The sequence below is a fragment of the Sus scrofa genome, chromosome 1 (assembly GCF_000003025.6).
Source record: "Sus scrofa isolate TJ Tabasco breed Duroc chromosome 1, Sscrofa11.1, whole genome shotgun sequence".
NCBI lineage: Eukaryota > Metazoa > Chordata > Mammalia > Artiodactyla > Suidae > Sus > Sus scrofa.
In genome coordinates, this window is record NC_010443.5 from 49,950,269 (window position 1) to 49,969,443 (window position 19,175).

The following is a 19,175-nucleotide window of genomic DNA, read 5'->3' on the forward strand; positions in this document are numbered from 1 at the left end:
GCCTTCTAAAATTATCCCATTTGCCCAGCTGAAGAAATCTGGGGTTAAGATTAGTTAACCACTAAATGCATATATACCCGTATGTACTCATTTTCCTTTCAGCTCACATTCCCTTTTTTGTCTTTCTTCCTTCCTTCTACTTTCTGCCTGAAATGGACACATGATAGCTTAAACTCCAGCCCCTATTTTGGACTCTCTGGTTACCTTAAGATAGAAATCATGTTCTAAGGATGGACAGCAGAGAGCAAACAAGCTTAGAGACTCCTAATTCTGCCACATCAGCTCTGGATAACCTATCTCCAGACTTACTTCAAGCAAGATTGAAAACCACCATACTACTTAAGCCGTGTATTTCCAATCTATTAATAGCAGCTGGGTGTAATTTCTGGCAGAGAATTTTTAGGAGAAATGAGGGACTCCAAACACTCACTCCTGAGCTATCCTGAGTCCTTGGTGGTGCTGCTGGTGAGAGGTGAGTGAAATGATCTACTAGTTTTTACCAATGAACATGGCAGCATCACAAGGCACCAAAGGCTCTGGGTTCAAGATATACTTCTCCTTCCCTACTTCCCCTAAAATCAGCACCAATCACTCCAGCTGATACAGTAACTATTTTTGCCTGTTCATTCAAAGGAAAAAAGAAGCTAAAATGGTCAGGTAGAAATCACACCTCCTAATTCATAAAATCACTGTTTCATCATTGCTGGAAGTACTCCCATATAGCTATTAAGAATTCTGAAACAGGAGTTCCCGTCGTGGCTCAGTGGTTAAAGAACCCAACTAGTATCCATAAAGACTCGGGCTGGATCCCTGGCCTCACTCAGTGGGTTAAGGGTCAGTTGTTGCTGTGAGCTGTGGTATAGGTTGCAGATATGGCTTGGATCCCAGGGTGCTGTGCTTGTGGCGTAGGCCAGCAGCTCCAGCTCCAATTCAACCCCTAGCCTGGAAACCTACATATGCCGCAGGTATGGCCTAAAGCCTGGGAACCTACATATGTTGTGGGTGTGGCAGAAAAAAACAAGACAAAAAAAATAAAATAAAAAGAATTCTGAAACAGCAGAGCTCAGCTGCAAGGTAAAAAGCAAGAGCTTTGTGAGTAGTTCATTACAGATAGCAGTACAAACTACCATGCTCACTTCTATCCCTTAGTTACCAGTAACACGGATAGAGGTCATGGGAGAAAAGAACCATATGATGAGTGCTCCCAGGTTCACAGCATTCTCTAACACATAGAAAGAGCACTTCCCAATTCATTTATGAAGCTAACAGAGCCTTGATACTCAAACCTGATGAGAGTAAGACAAAGGAAAATTACAGCCCAGTTTCACCTCTGACTCAATTTTTAAAAGAATCCTAAACAAGATAGCAGTAATCAAACCCAGCAAAGAGTTTAAAACAAACCAAAAAAGCCACCATCATGACCAATCTGAGTTTATCCATGGAATGCAAAGTTGGTTTAAGAACAATCTATCCATGCAATACATCACTTGGAAGAACTAAAAAGAAACAAGCCTCACATAATTATCTCCCCTGACAAATGTATTCAATTTAACAGACACCTACTGAATACCCTCTAGGCATCGTTTCAGGTTGTCAAGGACATGGTTAGATCAAAACTCAGAAGTTCCCCAATCTTATCTCACCTAATTCCACTGGGGGAAAAAGAAAATGGTTAGAATCACTATGTGAACTACTCAGAATAGATAAAAAACTTTCTTAAATCAGAAAGAAAAACACAAACGCTCCAACTGCAAAACAGCACTTGAAGCAGAAAACTGAAAAAGACAATACATTTTAAAAGACATGCAACTTCATTTCCAAATAAGTGAAACACAGATTAGTGAACAATCATTTCAACTCACCAGATTGGCAAAAACTAAAAACACATGGTATAGAGCCACCAGAAGGCTTATGTCCTCCTAATGGGACTTAAAACCGGTACTTTTAGAAAAATGATGTCGTTACTTAGAATGTCAAAGATGCACAGAGCTTATGATTCATCAACTCCACCCTATGTATGTATTTTGCACACATGCAACAGGAAACATGTACAAACATGTTCACTGCACATTTTTTAATAGCAAAAAACTCAAATGTCCAGATTGATTAACATGTGGTACAGCCATACACAATCAAAATAAACTTTCACAATAACAGGTATGAATCTCAGGAACAGGTAGTTGAATGAAAACAAGTAATTTCATTAAAATTCAAAAAATGTAAAACTAAGGATAAAACATAGTAACACTATAAGGCAAGCAAGGAATTAACATAGATTGAATTTAAATAGTGGTTATTTCTGAGGGGACTGGGGAAGAGAAGTTGTCAGGGAAAGGCACACCAGGGATTCCAAAATGTGACTTCAAACTCACCTCTTGCATGCTTCATATTTTGCAAGTATAAAAGTACCATATGTTGAGTAAATATCAGAGCTGTGAAGAGTTGGAAGCCAGCAGTGCTGGGCAGCCTCTAAAATGGCTCCTGATGATCCCAATCCTCACGCCCTTCCTTTGAGTGTGGGCTAGACCAGTGACTCACTGCTGATGACGAGAGTATGACAAAAGGGTTGGGATGAGAGACTAAAAGACTCTACTTTCAGAGTTCCTACTATGGCGCAACGGGATAAGGGCTGTCTTGGGAGTGCTGGGATCCAGGTTCGACGGTCGGCCTGGCACAGTAAATTAAGGATCTGCGGCTTGGGTTGCAACTGTGGCTCAGATCTGATCCCTGTCCCGGGAACTTCATATGCTGCAGGGCAGCCGAAAAAGAAAAATAAGTAAAAATAAAAAAGTAAAAGACTCTGCTTTCTATATTGCTCACTGCCATGTTGTGAACTGCTCTGTGGAAAGTGCACATGGCCAGGAACTGATGTTGCCAGTGACAGACAGCCAAGACCTGATGCTCTCTCTATGTCCACGAGAGGGAGCAAGGGATCCAGGTCTCCTCTAGCTGAACTTGAAGATACCACTACAGCCTCTCAAGGGGATAACCTGAGCAGAGTTCCCAGGCTCAGCTGCATATGGATTCCTGACCCACAGACACTGTGAAATAACTCTGTTTTAAACTGCTAAATTTGGAGATAAATTACACAACAGATAACTAGGACCATTGCTGACAGCACAGCAAAGGGATTAAAACATCCCGGTGCATGATCTAACAGTATAGGACTTAGAAAATAAAGTCATTGACAGGTATTAACGTTGAATATGTCTTTTAGGGAACACTCGTTTCCCTTAAGTTTTGGTTGATTGTTTCTTCTTTCTATGGTATTTATTCCAAGGTTGACAATGCAACGCCATTTTGATAATAAGAAATTGTTTGTTAAATTACATGATCAGAGAAAAGCCTAAGCAATTTAAAGTGTAACTCACAATTGTGTAGCAATTAATGATGACTAGACTGTTGACTCCAAAGCTGCACAGAAACATTAGCTGAAATAACAGTACACAAAAAAACACATAATGCAAATTAGCATTACTAACTGACAATTCTTTTGGAGTCCATGTTGTGTGATACACAAAGAACCACATTCCAATTTATAAAACTTGGTACTTCCTAACTTTTCAGCCTCATTTTCTTTTTTTCCGTCTGTAACTTAGGGTAAGATTCCAACTGTAGAAAATAAAAAGAAATCATAAAAATGCGAGTTCCCTCAAGTTTTAAGTCATAATAGCAAAACCTGTGCTGACAGCCTATCATGTATCCAGCACTATGCTGTATTCTTGACTTATATTTGCTCAGTATTTTTTCCAACAACTTCATAATTTGTGTATCACAAGATGCACAAATTATAAGTCTACAATTCAACAATTTTTTAGTAAATGTATACAGCTGGGTAACTACCGCTATAATCCAACATTTCCATTGCCTCGAATAAGCTGCTCTGCGCCAATTTGCAATTAATCCCACTCCAATCATCATTATGAGGCAACCACTGATCTGCTTATGTCTCTAGAGATTTGCCTTTCATATAGATGTAGTTATACAAGATGCAGTCTTTTGTATCTGGCTTCTTTCACTAATAAGCACAGGGGTTGGGACATTTTTTTTTTCCATTAAGGGTCAGATAATATTTTCAGCTTTGCAGCCTATACAACTCTGTCACAACCATTCAATTCTGCTGTTACAGCATGAAAGCAGCCACCAAACAAACAAACAAAAACAGGTAAACAAATCGGTATGGCTAGATTTACACTAGGCCCCTGGGTTGTGCCACAATTTGCTGATCCCTGACTTAAGACTCCTAAACATGCATCTCATTATACAGACATAACACATCTTACTTAAATGGTCACCAGTTGTTGGCCCATATGGATTCTTTCCAATTCTGTGCTATTATGAAAAAGCCACTATGGCATTTGCAAACATATCCTTGTGTGGACATTGTATTCATTTCTCTGGAATATATTCTTTGAAGTGTACTGCTGTTTCATAAAGTTTAACTTCTTAAGAAAGTTGAAAACTATTTTCCAACTCATCTTACCATCTTACATTTCCAACAGCAGTATTTAAACATTCCAGTTTCTCCCTGTCAATACTTAGATATTGTCTGTTTTTTATTATATAGCCCTTAAGGACTAAATGTTCATTCCCCTGCAGAATGCACAAGTTGAAGTCATAACATCCAATGTGATGATATTTAGAGGTGGGACCTTTGGTAGGTAATTAGGTTTAGATGAAGTCATGAGTAGGATCCCCATGATGCGATTCAGGTCCTTAGGATAAAAGGAAGAGTAGCCAGGCCTCTTTCTCCGGACTCCTCCTTTCCCGCTTCCTCTGCTCTGTGAGGACACAGCAAGAAGGCAGCCTTTTGCAAGCCAAGAAGGCCCCACCAGGAACTAAACTTGCTGCCACCTTGATCTTACACTTCCAAGTCTCTGCAACCATGAGAAATACATGTCTGTTGTTTAAGTCACCCAGTTTCTGGTACTTTGTGATAGCAGACCAAGCTAAGACAACCATTCTAGTCAATGAGTAGTAATATCTCACTGGGGAATTAACCTATATTTCCCCAATGATTAACAAGTAGCATTGATGGTATAGTGGTGAGCACAGCTGCCTTCCTAATGATTAACAATGCTGAACATCCGTTTATGTGTTTAAAAGCATTTACCGATCTTTATTGATGAAAGTATGCTCAAATATTTTGCTCATTTTTAAACTGTGTTATTAATGACTGGTAAGAATTGTTTATATATTCTGAATACAAGCCCTTTATGAGATAAATGATTTGCAAATATCTTCTCCCCGTGGCTTAATGTCATTTTTTAAATTATGTCTTTTGAAGGACAGAGTTTTTAATTTTGATAAAGTAGAATTTATCAAACTTTTTCTTATGAATAAAGCTTTTGGGGTCATATATAAGAACTCTGTCTAACCCAACATCATGAAAATATGTCCTCTGATTTCTAGAAGTTTTAAACTTTTATAGTTTAGGTCTCTGATTTTCTAAAATAATTTTTATATATGATATGAAGTAAGTTTCATTGTTGTCATTGTTATTGTTCTATCCAGCTTACCCAACAATTTTTGAAAGTGAATTAAACTGCACTGCCACAGCTGTTTAAAATCAATTGATCATGAATATTTATTTCTGGTCTCTGAATTCTATGGCTCTATATCCTATTTATCTGCAATATTACAGTGTCTTATTGTGCTTTATAGTCGGTTTTGAAATCTAATAGTATAGTTCTCTAACATTATTCTTTTTCAAAATTATTTTTGGCTTATCTACATCCTTTGCATTTCCACATAAATCTTAGGAATCGTTTGTCAATTTCTTAAAAAAATAGAAAAAGATTACAGATAAATTTGAAGGAAAATTATTGTAACTGCCATCCTTACAATATTATGCCTTCAAATCCATTAATAATAAATGTCTATTTATTTAGATCTTTAATTTCTATCAATAATTTTTTGTAGTTTTTAGTGTATAAGTCTTACACTTTTTTGTTAAATGTATTCTCAAGAGTTTTTTTTTCCCCTTTTGAGGCTTTGTGAATGGAATTATTTTTTTCATTTTATTTGAACTGTAGGTTTCTAGTTTTCATATTAATCTCACATCCCATAGGCTTGTTAAACTTGTTTTTTGGTTGTATTTGACTTTATACAATTCCTTGAGATTTTCCACCTAAAGGATCTACGTTAGCTGAAAATAAATCTATGTCATTCTTCCTCTCCAGTTTGGATGCTTTTATCTCTTTATTTGGACTTATTGCCTTGACTAGAATCCCCATGGCAGTGTTGAACAGCACTGGTGAGAACAGACATTCTTACCTTGTTCCTAATCTTAGAGGAAAAGCATTCTTCGGTCTTTCACCACTAAACATAATGTTTAAAGTAGATTATACATACATGTCCTTTATCAAGTTAAGGAAGTCCTTTTTGTAACCACATAGCTGAGAGTTCCTATCAGCAATGGCTACTGGATTTTGTAAAGCTCATGCTTTTTTCGTATCTATTGAGTTCTTTTTTTTTTTTTGTAATCAATTGTGTTTTTTTTCTTTATTCCATTAATATGGTATGTTACACGACTTGATTTTTGGACGTTAAACCAACCTTGCATTCTTGGGATGAATCTCACTTTGCATGGTATATAATATGTGATTTATATTTCACTGATTTCTGTTCTTTTTTTCTTTCTTCTGCTTGTTTAGAGTTCAGCTGGCTTTTCTTTTTCTAGTTTATAAGGCAGCAATTTAGGCACTGGCACTCAATTTCTCAAAGAGAAATAATTTAAGATGTAAATATCCTCTAAGCACTTCTTTAGCCACACCTCATAAATTATGATATGGTATATTTTTATTTTCATTCAGTTCAAAACATAATCAGTTTGAGAGGGAAGAACTGGTTAGGGGGAGAAGGCAACAGACCTAGTCTAAAATATTACACACTACCACTGTCCTTAACAGTTTTCAAGGATAAACACTTCTCAGACTGTTCTACACCTTTGGTTGATTTCCAAAGCATTGAGGTTGTTCTGTCAATTTTTTATTGCCTTTTGGGGAGAGGATCTGCCACTCTAATTCCATGGTCATGTATGAAATCACACTACCAGATCATTCAATCTTAACATGGAGGTACACACTATCTCTTCTCATCTACAGAACATTACAGACTAATTGTTGGTATCTCCCCAAAATCCATATGTTGAAATCTAATCTCCAATGCCTGGTGTTTGGAGATGGGAGGTAATTAGGTTCTGGGAGTAGATGACTTGTGAATGGGATTAGTGCTTTTAAGAGGAGACGGGGAAAGCTTGCTTTCTCTTCCTCTGCCATGTGAAGACACAACAAGGACAGCCATCTACAAACTAGAAAGCAGGTCCTCACCAGACAACAGATCATCAGCACCTTAATCTTAGATCTCCTGGTCTCCAGAACTGAGAAAAGTAAATGTTTGTTATTTAAGCCACTGAAGCTATGATGCTTTTCTTACAGCAGTCCAAGCTGACTAAGACAGTACTGAGAAGTGGTCAGATTCTGGATAAATTTTGAAACTCAAACACAAGAGAATATACTGCCATATTTGATGTAAACTGTGAAAAAATAGAGTCAAGGATAATTCCAAGTTTTCTAGCCTGAGCAACTCTTATCCTTCCAGTTGCTCTTCACTGAAACCAAGAAATTTATAGCATATAACAGATTGAGGATCAGTTGTTCTGGAAATGTTAAGTTTGAGATGTTAACCTCTTGGTAAAAACTGTCAAGTGGACTATTGAACACAAGGAGAGGTATGCACAAAGATTTACATCTGAGAGTTTGGCACACAGATGGTTATTTAGAATCGAGCAACGCTATAAAATAACCAAGGAATTAATCGAGATGAGAATAGGCCCAAGGATTAAACTCCAGGGCACATAAACATTTAAAGAGATCAGGAAGAAGAGAAAGAACCAGCAAAGATACTCAAAAGGCACAACAAGCAATGTAAGAAGGAAAAATCAAGATTCTATGTTTTTATCCCCTTGGAGTCTTAAGGAAGGTTTATGATATGTTACAAATTAGCAGCTTGTTTAGAGATTGAATATACAAATAACATGAGATATAAGACCAAGAAAACCCTTTTCCTAATATTTCCACTTGGAAACAAATTCTTAAGGTCACTAAATCTCAAGAAGTCATTATCTAGAGAGTCTTTTGCATAAACCTAACTAAAAGCCACTTAGAAAAGTCCCCCAATGATTAAGAATACATGTTTTTTAAAAGGGAGAGAGGAATTCCCATTGTGGCTCAGCAGTAATGAACCTGACTAGTATCCATAAGGACACAAGTTCAAGCTCTGGCCCCATTCAGTGGGATTCCCATGGCATTGCCATGAGCTACATTGCAGGTTGCAGATATGGCTCAGATCTCAAGTTGCTGTATCTGTGGTGCAGGCTGGTAGCTGTAGCTCTGATTTGACCCCAATCCTGGGAACTTCCATGTGCTACAAGTGTGGCCCTGAAAAGACAAAAATAAATTTTTTTAATTAAAAAAAATAAAAGGGTGAGGGAAACAGGAAATAGGGCACAACTCCAGTTCATCAAAAAGAACTTTACAGACCTGAATCACTAAACAAGTCCCCAAAATATAAGTCTCAGTTTTTCTATCTTGCCTGGAAAAGCAATGAAATGAAAGAATTTAAAGATAAAAATAAATTTGAAACCAAAAATAAACTCAGATAAAAGGCTAAACACATATAGAAGAGATAAAAGATTTCATAAGAAGCTCAAATATGAGATTAAAACAGAACTGAGAGCCAATAAGTCGGACAAGTTTTTTAAAAGAAAATATCAAAGAAATTTGAAGACACAGATGAAGAAATAAATAAAAACATTCAAATGGAGAAAAAGAACGAGTCCTTAATGTTTCTGAAGTGGACCCAACATCCTCAGATGAGGGAGTCCCCTTCTGAGCAGAGGGTCCCCTGAGTACAGGGCAAAGTGGCAGAGATTAACAATTCTATCCTCTCATCCTTCAGTGAGCTCCAGGAATGGTATCTCTGTAGGCAGCTTCAGTTAATGAAGACTGGTAATAACTAATCAACAGCTGGGGGTACCCGTGGGTAGAAGCAGGAGGCCTGATTTCTGCAAACTTTCCAGAAAAAAAAAAAAAAAAAAAAAAAAAAAAACCCTAAGCTCCACTAGAATAACACAAGTTCCTCAAAATGTGGTTTCAAGAAGTTCCCATTATAGCTCAGCAGAAACAAACCCAATCAGCACCCATGAGGATGTGGATTCGATCCCTGTCCTTCCTCAGTGGGTAAAGGATCCAGTACTGCCATGAGCTGTGGTGGGGGTCATAGACCAGGCTTAGATATGGTGTTGCTATGGCTGTGGTGTAGGTCACTGGCTGTAGCTCCAATTCAACCCCTAGCCTGGGAACTTCCATATGCCATGGATGCAGCCCTTAAAAAAAAAAAAAAAAAAAAAAAAAAAATTGGTTTTGAGACATTAGGATTAGTAGAGATCCTTTCAGGGTATCCACAATGTGAAATTATTCTCATCACAGTGTTAAGATGTTGCTTCCCTTTCCACCAGCAGTTTCTGTACTCTTCACCAATGGGGGCACTTTAATTCAGGAAAGTCCCTTAAGCAGTAACAATTCTCTGAGATGTCCACCCTTGACTGCACATCTTTTTATATTCTGAGTTTAGGGAAGTACACATATAGCATACCTGTGGGAAGCACTTGTACTATTTCAGTTGTGAGCTACACTAGGCACTTCCTTTCAAAGAACATCATTTTTACTTGAAAGAACAGCAGATGGAAAAGCAACAGTTATCCAGACTTGAGTATCAGGCAGACTTTCTCATAGATAAATAATGAGCCTGTCACTTTGAAGAAAATAAATAACCGTATTTGTTGCCAGTGTAAAAATGTGAGCTCTCCAGAGAAAAATCAGAATTATTGGAAAACTTGAATCCAGCACTTTAAGCCTTACAGCCTTCCAACACATAAACACTTCTCTGATAAGAACAGTGGTGATTAACAGAATACCAAAGTAAATCAGAATCTTTCCAGATGTAATCTAGCAGTCCACATTACTTAAAAGGTCTCCAGATGATTTTTGAAGCTGCCCCAGGGGTTCAGTGCTGCTAAGCATCCCCATAGGTAATATCCCCAGAATCATTTATGAAAAGGCAGCTCAATTAGTAGTAAGCAACTCCTGCTGAGGACGTAATATCCACTCCGGGCTTCATCACTCACTAATAGGATCTTTAGTATCTCTAAGTATCAATTACTTCATCTGCAAAATGTAGAAAACGCCTTCACAAAATGAAATTCATGATATCAAATAAAATGTTGACCGTGAAATCCTTGCCTCGCAATATCTGACAATGAAAATGTGTTGATATTTAGGAGAAGTTAGACAACTACAGAATCTCACAGAAGGGAATGGATGAAAACATTTTAGATTCTCCGCAGTCCGTGTAGTCCTTAGGATCCAGAAGATGACATCGAATGGGTAGTTAGATAATATCTAGCCTTTCTGGGAAACAAAGCAGGCTTGGGAACAGTAACTACCTCAGAAGCTGTGGGTCCTAGCTTTAAGTAACCAACTGAGTTAAAGTTAAATCAGTCATAGCTAAAATGGATATGACTAACTTTATGACAATAGCCATTAATATTATCAAATTAAACCCTATTTTGATTATTTTCTGGATTCCGTCAAGAAATTGTCTATTCATAATTTGGCTTTCTGAGCAAATTTCTTCCCTAGATCAGGGTCTCAACTATCCTATCCCAAGGTAGTTGTATTTCTTACTACAACTTAAGTTATATGGACAATCAAGCCCTAAATTCTTGAGCCATCTTGTTTATAATGACTAATTTATCCCCCAGGCATTTAAGCACTTTTTTTCCTTTTTATTTCTGCATCAGCAGCATATGCAAGTTCTTTGGCTAGGAGTCAAATCAGAGCTTCAGCTGCAGGCCTATGCCACAGCAACACTGGATTTGAGCCACATCTTCAACTTATACCATAGCCCCCAAAGGTTGCAGCAATACCAGATCCTTAACCCACTAAGTGAGCCAGGGATCGAACCAGCATCTCCAGAGAGAAAATGTCAGGTCCTTAACCCACTGAGCCGCAATGGGAACTCTAACCCCCCATGCGTTTAAAATGAGATACCCTATCCTTGGGAGGACTAAGAAAAATAACAACAAAAGTCACTTCCTGTAAGCTTAATTCTCTCCAGGAAACCAACTGGAAAAGCTGCTGAATTAATACTCCAGTGTAGAAATCTTTGTAACCATGGTAACAAGGGATTAATCCAGTAGCCTCTAGGTTCAATGATAAGATATCATTCATAAAACTGGACTACACTAAGATAAAAGCTGGCTTATCTTGTCATATGTCATATAAATACACTTTAGTGTTACATGGGAGACAGGCCCCATCAGCCAGAAATGTTTTTGAATAAGTTATTTATATCCTGCCAATAAGTTTGTATTGAAAAAGCAGTATTCTAATAATACTAATATAGCATTTCAAAAGTTTTAACTTAAATAGGTCAAAGTTAAATCATGATATATATTTCACTGGCAATAATAAAGACTATAATAAAATATCACAAAAATATTTCTAAAATCTGTATCAATGGGATAGAATTTCAAAGGTCCTATAGATTTCAGACCAGAAGAAAAGACAAAAGTTAGTGCCAAAGCAGCTAAATTAAAATCCACTGAAACCCTTGAAAAAAAATTATCCCATCAACAGAATCTTCTGTAGATTTTTTGTGTCCTACTGAAATCTTAGTCAACCTCTTGATTCACTGCTGAAAAAAATGACATCTCTTTCCTAACTGAGCACTTAAAAATTTTTTATAAAAGCATGAGTCTTACGTTTACTCAAAGAGAAAATTTTGGAAACACTTAGGTGGTTATTATAAAGCTTCTCTAATCCCACACTAGGGAAGGAAGAGAGAGGGAAAGAGGGAGGGCCCAATCTACCAAGACCCCTAGATTAATGTACTCTATAGAGTATAAGAAAGGCTATGCTGCAAACTCCAAGATTTAAAAAATCTTACGGCAAGTGGGAAATTTGTAACATGTAACACTACCAAATAACGGTAACAAAGGAAGATAGCTGAGATTTAAAGTAATTTCATTGAACCCCCACAAAGAAGCACTGCAAGTGAATCTAAGTGAAGAAAAGGATATTAGGAAGTTTCAGAATGATGAGGTGAGTTCCACATTACTTATACATGGTATAAAAACAGTCATCTCAAGTCTGATATCAAAACTAAACATTTACATGTAGCTTTATTCTACATTTTGTGAGCAACCCAGATAGGAAATGAAATGGAAAGATACTTACTATAGTAACCATATAATACCGTGTCCTCGATCTGTCTGCTGACATTAGCATTAGCCCAGTCCTAGGATAAAAAGGAAACAATAGAAATATTAATGAAGCATCCATTTGCTTAACAGTTATAATTAACTTCAAATATGATTGAGTATCCCTTAAAAATGTATCAATTGTCTCCTACAAGTATGGTCTGTGCCTCAAGAGGTGAGAGACGGGCAAGGAAACTGACAAATTTCAACAGGTAAATGCTGATAAGATGACAACATGTCTGGGAAAACAGAAGCAGGGGGCGGCTGTGGGCCCACTGAAGGCCAGAGATGGCTTCCCAAAATGACCCTAAACTGAGACCTGAAAAAAATAGTAGGAAGGAGGGAAGAGTAAAGGAGCATTAAAGAGAAAGTCTGAAAAAATTCCAAGAAGCTAAAAATAGATTGCCTAAAGCTTTTGGAAAGGTAAGAGAAAGCAGGTGGAGTGAGGAAGAGGAAGGATATAGGTTTGAGGGACTTGTGAGCCATGCTAAGCATTTTGGCCTCCGTCCTAAGGGCAATGGAAAACAGTGACACATTTTTACGCAGAGTGACAAGTATGATTTGTGTTTTTGAAAGAAGATAGCATAATATAATTTTTTTTGAAAATACCTAAAAAAAAATAACAGTTAATCTGAAGTTCTTTACATTCATCCTACATGGTTTAAATTAGCAATCTAAACTTAATAATTTAACTTAGAACATTAATTCAAATGAATCTTTTCAAAAAAAAAAAAAAAAAAAAAAAGAACCTGAGGTATAAGAGCAAGTCCTCTGGAATATCCTAATCTTATGCACATGAAAAATTAAACCTGGAGAGTTTATGTTACTGGTCATTGCTATTAAGTAGCAAGGCTCAAATTAGTATCCACATCAGTTTTGTTCTATCACCACTCTGAGAGCTCAAGTCTGTATCAACATCCCACTACAAGGTCTCTTAAGGAAGAGTACCAACATTTAATTCTAAAATAATTTAGGTTTTTCTTTTTTTCACCTACAAACATCTCTAGCAATGAATATCTATGAATTTCTTAGTGACAGATGCCTAAAAGAACAAAAATGTGGAAAATACAAATTTAGCACTACAAATGCAAACCTTGACACACAGTGCACAATAAAAATAGTATTTTTTCCAATAGCAATTAAGACTATTAAAAAAAACTTAATAGGCTAAATTTAAAAATTACATTAACTATATAAAGAAAAAAAGTATAGCATATAAAAAAATCCAAATAAATGAAGTCACATGTTCCCACATGAAAAGACTGTAATGTAAATACCAAATCTCCCCAAATCTATAAAAACAGTATATTGCCAATCAAAATCCCAATAGCAGGTACAGTGTTTTGACATGCTGACTCTAACAGGCATCTGAAAACTATACAAGCAAAAGTGAAGAAATTTTTTTTTTTAGGCCCCCATCTGCGGCATATGGAAGTTCCCAGGCTAGGGGTCAAATTGGAGCTGCATCTGCAACCTATGCCACAGCCACAGCCACAGCCACACTGGATCCTCATCCACTGAGTGAGGCCGGGGGTCAAACCAGCATCCTCATGACTTGATGTTGGGTTCTTAACCTGCTGAGCCACAACGGGACTCTGGAGACATTTTTTGGAAAAGACCAACAATGAGGAATTTACCCCATTACTAAACTTTACTAATAAAGCACGAAAATGTATTTGCTACCTACCTAAATGGCAAAACGTAAAACCATCCAATAGTGGCAAATGTGGAGGAAAAGCCATCTACACACAGTATTAGTAAGAAAGATAGTCCATGACATAGACATTCTTCATTGGAATATACCCTAAAAAGAGTCACGCAAATCAGGGCAGTATGAGTACACAGGCATGTTTTGAGACAAGTGGTCCCATCCACTGAGTGACCTCAAGGTCTTCTGCTGGGATGTCTGGCAACAAGTTAGCCCAGATGGGTCTCCCCTGCCCACCAGGAGGAGGGGTGTCCTCCACCTCAATCACCGAGGTGACCAAGGGGCCCAAGGACACTGAAATGTTCCATCGCCCCATGAATAGCCTGTATCCATACCAAGTCCACAGTGTTTATCTACCCAGGGGCCCACTCTTCTGCTTGCCCTGCAGGAAGAGAGAACAAAAAGAGGCAGGGGTGGCTGCTGAAGCACTTCCACTTCAGGAAAACTCACCACTGTGCAGACTCTCAAGCATATAAGAACATGTGTAGTTGCTGACCCTTATCCCTGTAAAGTCCAGCCTGTACCAAGCAGTGTTTATTGATTTTTCACCCAAGATTCTCTCCCAATAATATTCACGGTAATGTGATTTAAAAACTAAAAAACTGTAAACAACAACAAAATGGAGACAATATTATTGCCTGGGGAGAAATGGTAAAACGTACCACTATTCATTTATAACATGGAATATCATATAGACATTAAAAACAATGAATGCCCTATAAACTGGCCTATGTGGCTATCATCCATGAAGTAACTTTGAGGTGTGTGTGGAGGGGAACAAAACAAGTTGCAACCAATAGTTTTAACAATGAAATCTTTGTCTAGAAAATGATGAAACACTGTACATATACTACAGAAAAAAATGTAAAGAAAATTAAATAGTGCTTACCACATAAGACTGGAAAAGCACTGGGGAGAATTCTAGCCAATGACCAGAAAAATTTTCATCAATGATTCAAGTATCCAAACGAATATATACACAATCAAAGCTTCAGCTCCCCAAAGCTGTGTTTCTTTAGTGGTAGTTTATGCATCAAAACAGAAATTTTAAAAGATTTCTAAAACTTGAAGATTTTTTGAAACAGAGGATAATTACATCTATCCCTACGCAAGCTTCCTATCAATGAGGTCTTAATGTATCCACTGAGAATCACTTGAAAGTTCAATTTTAAAACTGAAGACCCAAACCTCAGAAAAAAAGTAAATGTGGAAAGTCTGAAAGTAACCTAATGCTAAAGGTTCATTGAAATTTAGCATCTTTTGCCCTCCAAGGTTCTTTTGTCTAACCAAATCTTATGGCAGTTAGAGTATTACTGTTACTATTTTAAATCAAAAATATGTGTAAAGTATACAACATCACTCAACTACTATTTGTGTATTTGGCTTTTATATACTCTGATGTACTCTCAAAAAAGTACTTAGTTTACGAAATCTTTTTTTCTGCATTCTGAGAAATGTTATGCCCTTGGTACATTTTACAAACTACAGCCTCCCCAAGTAGAGACCAAAGGGAACTTCAGAAGACTCAAAGAAACATGAGACAATCTTAAGAATACTAAATAGAGAATATTAAAGAAAATAATTTTGTATTGTTTTGTTTTGTTTGGCCATGCCCACAGCATATGGAAATTTCCAGGCCAGGGATCAAATCCACAGCACAGCAGCGACCTGAGCCACAGCAGTGACAACAGTGACCCTTAACCACCAGGCCACCAGGGAAATCCTAAAAAAGAACATTTTAGAACAAAGGAAAAGAATATAAATTCCATAGAATAAAGATGTAATGGTCTGTGTATATAAAACTCCCTTTCCTAGTTCTCAAGATGACTTTTTGAAATACTCAGTCCCACACAAAACTATACTTTGACTCTCCTTAATTTAACCTCACTTTATACCAGTAGTTCTCATTCAGGGGTGATTTAGTCCCCTGTGGGATATCTGGCCATGTTTCGGACACTGCGGAGCTGGGTAGGGGGAGGTCTATATGCTACTGACACCTTGGCATCCAGTGGGTAGAGGCAAGGATGTGGTAAACATCAACAGAGAATTACCCAGCACAAAATGCCAATGGTTGAGAAACACTGACAAGTTCTCTAAAACAATCTGAAATAAAAGACCAGAGCTACTCAGTTTATTCCCAAATCTAAGACCTACCTCCATCTGTACTCAAATGCCAGCTCTTCCTTCTGCCAAGCGCCTGCACGATTTACAGCCAATCCTTTCACTTTGAGGTTCCCGACCCCTCTGCTTTCTCAGGGACACTGCACCTGCAATGATACCCTCACTCCCCTCCCAAAAACCTCACGGATACAAACTCTAGTAGTTTCCACTAAACAAAACATAACCACCACACAAAAAAAACACCTCCCTTGACTCCATTTCCCTCTTCCCTGTGGACAGGAAAGTGAGAAAGTAGTGAGGGGGACACTTTCCTGTCCACATTTGACTACCCGTCTACTCCACTGAACTTACACTTCACATTCTTTGGTCACCACTGGCCAAAGCCAATGGTCACTTCTCTACCTCTCTCCCTCCACCGGCAACATCACTCTTCCTGTAACACATTCTCCGCCTGAGCAGCCTCCCTCTTCCACCTCTGAGGTGGTCGCCTCTCCCCTGGGCTAGCCTCCACATAACGCAGCACAGCAATCCATGGTTCAGGCCAGCCCTTCTCTGACCACCCAGTCTCCCCAGCTACTGTTCAGTCCACAGTTCTAAATACATCCACATGCTGATGACTTTCAGATACTTCTCTCCACCTGAAGGTTTCCCTGAAGCTTCAGCTCTCTACTGGACATGGCCACTTGAATATATATGACAGGCACTTTGAATGTAACTTGTCCAAAATACAGCTAGTTCTTCTTTTACATTCCTTCACCTGCCCATGTGCAAACATAGGTCTTATTATTCCCCCAGGTTTCCCTATTTCTCCAAGGTGTACAAAGACCTAGGCATCAATGCTTCAGATTTCTTTTTCTGTCAACCCCCATATCTAATCCATCAGCAAATCCAAGCAGTTCTACCTCCAAAGTACATACCAATTTTAATCACTTTTCTCCACTAGCAAGCACCAGTCTTACCCAAGTCACTTTTATTTTTTTACCTTCAATAACTTTACATTGCAGTTATAAGAAAATCTAAACCCATTAGCATGACCTGAAAGTCATAAAAAACTGGTCCCCACCTTCCTCTCATTTCAGCTCATAACAAAGCCTGACCCCCAACATAACACCTCTCAGCCAAACAGGCCAAGTTCTGCCTGCCTAAGGCTCCTGTACCAGATGCTCCTCAGTAAGGCTCCCTCAAACAGGACACTTGGCAGCCTGGTCTGCCGCAGCAATCCAGCCTTCCAGTCCTCCCATCTGAATACCTACAACCAAATTGACTCACACATCAATCTGTTCTATATCCTCACAGAATTGAGCACCTCAAAGTGAGCTTGTTTTATTTGTTTGTTTACATGAGTCTGGTCTTACAGAATGTAAACTCCCTGAGACCAGCGGCCTCATTGGTTGTCATTGTTAATCTCCAGAAATCATTTGTCAGGTATACGTTGCATATTTAAGAAATATTAAGTGAAACAGAGTTCCCGTTGTGGCTCAGAGGTAACTAACCTAACTAGTATCCATGAGGATGCAAGTTCGATCCCTGGCCTCGATCAGTGGGTTAAGGATCAACTATTGCCTCGAGTTGTGGTGTAGGTTGCAGATGAGGCTCAGATCCTGAGTTCTGTGGCTGTTGCAGAGGCTGGCAGCTGCAGCTCAGATTTGACCCCTAGCCTGGGAACTTCTATATGCTACATGTGCGGCCCTAAAAAGCAAAAATAAATAAATAAATAAATATTAAGTGAATGAATATATTAAAGTGTAGTGAAGAATACAAAGTTCTAAAATACAATTACTAGTATTTGATAATAGCAGTGAGGCAACAGTAGAGAATTCAACCCAGACATCTCACAGTAATAGGCCATAAAGACATTTAATCACTGGCAGTGGGAAGAGATGGACACTTTAGCTACCAAAATATTAAATGTTTTGATGCCATATCTTAATTACTAATTTTATTTTCATTTTATGCACTGTATAAAATAAAAATCATCTGTTCACATTAGTGGCCATTTCTAATTTTTTGATTGGTTCACTATGTGTATATCACTATCCAAAGTTATTGGCCAACTATACAAGACACGTAGCAGAATACTTCCAGCTATTCTTTAATTTTTTTTTTTAATCTAAAAAGCTAAATTATTTTATAAAAAAACTAGAAACAGATTACCTGGTTAAAATTATTTATAATTCCATGTATTGAAAAAAGGGTCAATGGAAACAATTCAAACATGATTACAATATACCCTTGGCCAAAAGAAGGCAGAGACAGGTAGGAAGGTAAATAAGACAAAATAGAGAAAGTATTGTTGACTCCCTGCCTGGCACCCTTGATTCCTAAGCCAAATGTTAGCTGTCATTGACATCTGGAGCTTTCAAGCAGTTATCATACCTTAAAGCAGGTCTATAACCAGTCATAGATTCCAATATTGGAGATGGAAATAGAGAAAGACAATACATGTATTCATTTAGGAGCAAGAAATACACACTGTAAAACAGGGATACAAAATAATTCATTGTAGACAATAACACTGTCTTGTACTGTATATGTTGACTAATAAGGATGGAATAGATTACAGACACTGTGGCATACATTCACCCTAGGATAGCTAAATAGAGAGCTGTGGCATAAAGTCTGAAAAGTAATTCTTAAATACTTTTGTCTTTCACTAAGCACCTCAAGAGAATTCATTAATAAGTTTTCGAAGAAAATACTCTCTACAGTTTATTGGGAAAGAGTTCTATGAAAGTCTTTTCAGTTCAACTTTGCGTATAATCATAGGCCAGGTCAAGTTGGCTAAAAACAAACAACTAAATAGAAACAACTAAGTAAATGAAAAGTAGGAGGGGGAAAAAAAAAAAAAAAAGAGCATACAATTGCTGAATGAATAACCCCTCAATAATTTAAAAAAAAAAAGTTTTTTTTAAAGTAAGGGAGGAGTTTCCTGTGGCCTAGTAGTTAGGAATCCAGCATCATCACTGCTGTGGCTTGGGTTCAATCCCTGGCCCAGGAACTTCCGCATGCCACATGCGCAGC

General features: G+C 37.8%; 1 protein-coding gene across 1 annotated transcript in view; it reads right to left on the reverse strand.

Annotated features, from left to right (window-relative positions):
- Positions 1 to 19,175, reverse strand: part of LMBRD1 (LMBR1 domain containing 1) — a 108,801-nt gene that overhangs the window by 81,085 nt on the left and 8,541 nt on the right. Inside the window, exon 3 of the mRNA XM_013992625.2 lies at positions 12,303 to 12,363. Within this exon, the coding sequence (XP_013848079.2) occupies positions 12,303 to 12,363 (61 nt within the window). The remainder of the gene's footprint in view (positions 1 to 12,302; positions 12,364 to 19,175) is intronic.